We start from the raw sequence: 4931 nt of genomic DNA, 5'->3' as shown, positions 1-4931 counted from the left end.
GCCTTGCCGGAGGCGGAGCGGTCTGTCTGGCGTCCGAATGTCATGGCAGATGCACAACCGCTTCGTTGACGCGCCTAGGCGGAGGTGCCCAGTCACTTCACGTCTAATGAAAATATAGCGCGGTGCGCCCGTCGTGCGAGGCAGCGAGCGGGAGACCGCGACAGCCCTCACGGCAGACGTCGTCGAGGCAGAGTCGCCTCTTTGGCGCCGCAACGGGTGGGTGGTGACCCCTTGGCGCCGCAATCGTCGCGGCGGACGTGTCGGCCTCCAACCATGATGGATCCATAGTCAATCTCACGTCACCGACGATGTGCAGGCTCCGGGATCCGACGAGAAAGAGTAGGGAATGTGACACGTCGGTGCATGTCCCATGCCCTACTCTACCTCTTTTGGCAACCACACCTTCATTCCGAGGAGCGCAGCCGGCTGCCGGACATGGACATGGCCGGAACAACAAGGACGGTCGCTGGCAGTTGCATGCGATCATATGGATTTGATTATTTGTAAATGGGGTATCTGATTGTGGAAACGATTTTTTGTGTGTTGATCGGTCAATGTGCGCGGACGTGTTCGGGGACGGATTTTGCGATTTATGGTTGTAGTTGCTCTTGGCAATCTTTGACAGCAACAGGCACCTACTTTAGCCGTCGAATGACCCAGCATTTCCACAGTGGACTGAACATGAAGAGTCTTCCTTTCTAGACCGATCAAGCTGTTTTCTGCTGTGTTGCTGGGTATCAATAAATTCGCGCTTTCTGTGAAGCTTCCGTGAACCCGGATATGCATGCGTAACTCACTCCTGGCCGCGCAGAGAGAAGAAATGACTACTGAGCAGTTAGCACAGATGTTCCCCGATCAACACGACGAGCATTTGGTCTGAACCTGCCGAACTCTCGTACGGCGAGACAGCAAGTGCACGGGCGTGCAGGGTACGCATCAGACTAAGCTTTGAAACATGACACCTGCAAAGAAAAGTCATGATAGTCGACAAGCCGTGTGAATCTGTGAACGAAGGTTGGTTTGATCTAGTCCAACCTTGACGCCATAGTCGTCCACAAGATCAAACCTGCTGTGTCTATTATTCTATATAAACCGCTTGCCACCGCGCCTTGCCATGCACAGTCACCTCGTAAGCAAGCAGCTACTAGGGCCTCAACAAGCAAACCTTGATTCGACATGGCGAAGTCCCCCATGGCGATCTTGGCTCTCGGGCTAGCAGCACTAGTCCTATCTGGCGCCGGACTGGTGGCGGCGCAGAACTGCGGCTGCCAGCCGAACGAGTGCTGCAGCAAGTACGGTTATTGCGGGACCGATGACAGGTACTGCGGACAAGATTGTCGGTCGGGCCCGTGCACGGCGAGCGGCGGCGGGAGCGGCGATCCCGTGGAGAGCGTCGTCACCGATGCGTTCTTCGACGGGATCAAGTCCCAGGCAGCCGACGAGGGGTGCCCCGGCAAGAGCTTTTACACGCGCCAGTTTTTCCTGGACGGCGCCCAGGCGAACCCCGACTTCGGGAAAGGCAGCACCAGCGACGACGGCAAGAGGGAGATAGCCGCCTTCTTCGCTCACTTCATCCACGAGACTGGGCGTAAGTTCACCTCCAAGCTCCAACTAACTACTACTACCAACACTGGAGGAATTTACCTCTCCATGATTAAGCTGGCTGTATGTAACTTGTGTGCAGACATGTGCTCCATCGAGGAGAACGGAGGGGCGAGCAAGGATTACTGCGACGAGACGAACACGCAATGGCCGTGTACCCCGGGGAAGGCGTACTACGGGCGCGGGCCGCTGCAGCTGTCGTGGAACTACAACTACGGGGCGGCCGGGGAGAGCACCGGGTTCGACGGGCTCAACAGCCCGGACACGGTGGCGCAGGACCAGGCGTTAACGTTCAAGGCGGCGTTCTGGTTCTGGATGACCAACGTGCACCAGGCCGTGCCGCAGGGGTTCGGCGAGACGACCAGGAAAATCAACGGCGACGTGGAGTGCGACGGAAAGAGGCCAGACTTGGTGAGCGCGCGGGCGGGCTACTACACGGAGTACTGCAAGCAGTTCAACGTCGACCCAGGGAACAACCTCACTTGCTAGGTGCTTGGGTCTGAATTGATCGACGCGCAAAAGCCTTTCTAGCGATGCTCCTACTGCTCTACCTCCCTATGTATTCTGGGATATCTATACACTATGTATATGTAATAAATTTGGATTTCTGTATTCATATATAGGTAATGTAAACATACTAAATAAACAATTCTAGGCAACATCCAAATGATGCCAACATTTCATTATTTCAGAAAATTTGATTATTTTGGAGAAGTGAGTTTAACTATTTCACTTTGTTTTGAGGAAAACTTCCGATCTATTCATCACTAATCATGGCAGATTTCTGCCCCAAGGAAGATAGGTATGCGCTTGTTAGGGCATCTCCAACGATGACCTGTAAATTCGCTCCGTCATATGTCCGCAGACAGGGGGACCAGTCCACGGACACTGATGAAGGAGACCGCCATCCAATTCTATCGTGTATATGTCTGCCAGTAAACAACAATTTGAAATTCAAATAAAAGTCTGATCCATAGCGCGCTAGATCGCACCATGTCGGATCACATGCCCGATCACATAAAAAAAGGCAAGTATGCTTAAGTTTTTATATGCCCGTGACAAAAGAATATCCATCCGTCGGCCCGTGCAAAAAATAGACATTTTTGGCCCTGCCGATCTGACCCTCCTTCACGCTCAAGGTGTCGTCACGCCGCGTAAGCAGCCTCCTTCTCTTTGTCCGCCGCCTCCGACTCCTCATGTTGTCGCTGCAACATCTTCTAGCGGACGGCTTGCATGATGATTGTTGCGTCTGCATCCAAAGACTCCACCTTCAAGGACAACATATTGGCGTCCTCCGCATCGGTTCCGATCTTCATCTTCTTTTTTCAAGCATGGCCTTCTTCTCCTCGATCGAGGCCCTTTTCTCTTCGTGCGCCAGCTTCTTCTAGGTCGTCTCCATCAATAGTTTGAATCTCTCCGTCTTTTTCTCCTCCTTGATGTTGGACCGCTTGACATATGGATCCTGCTTCGACAAGATGTCCTCGAACTTTTCCATCAACTTGGCAACCACACTTTATTGCTTCGCCCTCTCCTCCTCCCACTTCTTTCCCGGAACCCGCTTCTAATCCTCTTGGCGGTTGTTTTGTTGGGCCGGTTGGGTCCCCGGTTTCTTCCTCGGTGACTTAGGTAGTGGTCTTGGCTATGAATAGGTTCCACTTTGGTTGCCTATTCAACTTCAACCAGCAATGCATGACGGTGAAGTTTTTCTTCTCCAACTTCTTGAACACCGTACACGACTGAGATGGCTACAAAATAAAACATTGTCAAGACCTATGCATACTTGGGGAACGTTGCATAGAAAATAGATAAAAAAATCTACGCACACGCAAGATCTATCCATGGAGATGCATAGCAACGAGAGGGGAGAGTGTGTCTACGTACCCTCGTAGACCGTAAGTGGAAGCGTTTAGTTACATGGTTGATGTAGTCGAACTTCTTCGCCATCCAACCGGCCGAGTACCAAACGTACGGCACCTCCGCGTTCAACACACATTCAGCTCGGTGACGTCCTCGCCTTCTTGATCCAACAAGACGGGCGAAGTAGTGGATGAGTTCTGGCAGCACGACGGCATGGTGACGGTGATGGTGATGCTATCTCCGCAGGATTTCGCCTAAGCACTACAAAAATATGACCGAGGGATGAAACTGTGGAGAGGGACGCCGCACACGGCTAAGAGATTGTCGTGGTTCTGTGTGGCGCCCACCTCCCACACATATATAGGTGGGGGAGAGGGGAGGCATCCAGGAGGCTCCCCAAGTGGGTCTGAATCCCACTTGGGCTCCTGCCCCTAGCCACCCCCCTTCCTTCTTTGCATGTGGGAGGAAGGCAAGAGGAGGTGTCCCCCCCTTTCCTTCCTCTTAGGTGGAAGGAAGAAAGAGGGGCTAGCCCTCCCTCCTTTCCATCCATAGGGCCGGCGGCCAAGGGAGAGGGCGCGCCAGCCCCCTTGTGGGCTGGTGTGTGCCTCCCCTTGGCCCATTAGGCCCATATACCTCCCGGGGCCTCCCGGAACCCCTTCTCGTGATCCGATGACTACCCGGTACCTTCCAAAACTCTTCTGGTGTCCAAATATCATCGTCCTATATACTAATCTTTACCACCGGACCATTTCGAAGCTCCTCGTCATGTCTGTGATCTCATCCGGGACTCCGAACAACATCCGGTCACCAAATCATATAACTCATATAACACTATATCGTCAACGAACGTTAAGCGTGCCGACCCTACGGGTTCGAGAACTATGTAGACATGACCAATACACCTCTTCAGTCAATAACCAATAGCAGAACCTAGATGCCCATATTGATTCCTACATATTCTATGAAGATCTTTATCGGTCGAACCGTAATGACAACATATGTAATTTCCTTTGTCTGTCAGTATGTTACTTGTCCAAGATTCGATCGTCGGTATCTCCATACCTAGTTCAATCTCGTTATCGGCAAGCCTCTTTACTCGTTCCATAATACATTATCTTGTAACTAACTCCCTAGTCATTTTGCTTGCAAGCTTATTGTGATGTGTATTACCGAGAGGGCCCAGAGATACCTCTCCGACACTTAGAGTGACAAATTCCAATCTCGATCCATGCCAACTCAACAAACACCATCAAAGATACCTATAGAGCATCTTTATGGTCACTCAGTTACGTTGTGATGTTTGATAGCACACGAGGTATTCCTCCGGTATCCGGGAGTTTCATGATCTCATGGTCGAAGGAACATGTATTTGATATTGAAGAAAGCAGTAGCAATAAACAGAACGATCATATGCTAAGCTAACGAATGGGTGTTGTCCCCACATCATTCACCTAATGATGTGATCTCATTAT

General features: G+C 51.6%; 1 protein-coding gene across 1 annotated transcript; it reads left to right on the top strand.

Moving 5' to 3' along the window:
• Positions 1-1132: 1132 nt before the first annotated feature.
• LOC119364756 (chitinase 5-like) lies at positions 1133-2293 on the top strand. The gene is made up of 2 exons (XM_037630275.1): positions 1133-1588; positions 1685-2293. Exons 1-2 carry the CDS (start codon positions 1177-1179, stop codon positions 2089-2091), a joined length of 819 nt encoding a protein of 272 aa, XP_037486172.1. The 5' UTR covers positions 1133-1176; the 3' UTR covers positions 2092-2293.
• The last annotated feature ends 2638 nt before the right edge of the window (positions 2294-4931 follow it).

The sequence above is a fragment of the Triticum dicoccoides genome, chromosome 2B, assembly GCF_002162155.2.
Source record: "Triticum dicoccoides isolate Atlit2015 ecotype Zavitan chromosome 2B, WEW_v2.0, whole genome shotgun sequence".
NCBI lineage: Eukaryota > Viridiplantae > Streptophyta > Magnoliopsida > Poales > Poaceae > Triticum > Triticum dicoccoides.
The sequence above is the reverse complement of the archived record's forward strand: the minus strand, read 5'-3'. Positions and strand labels throughout refer to the sequence as shown.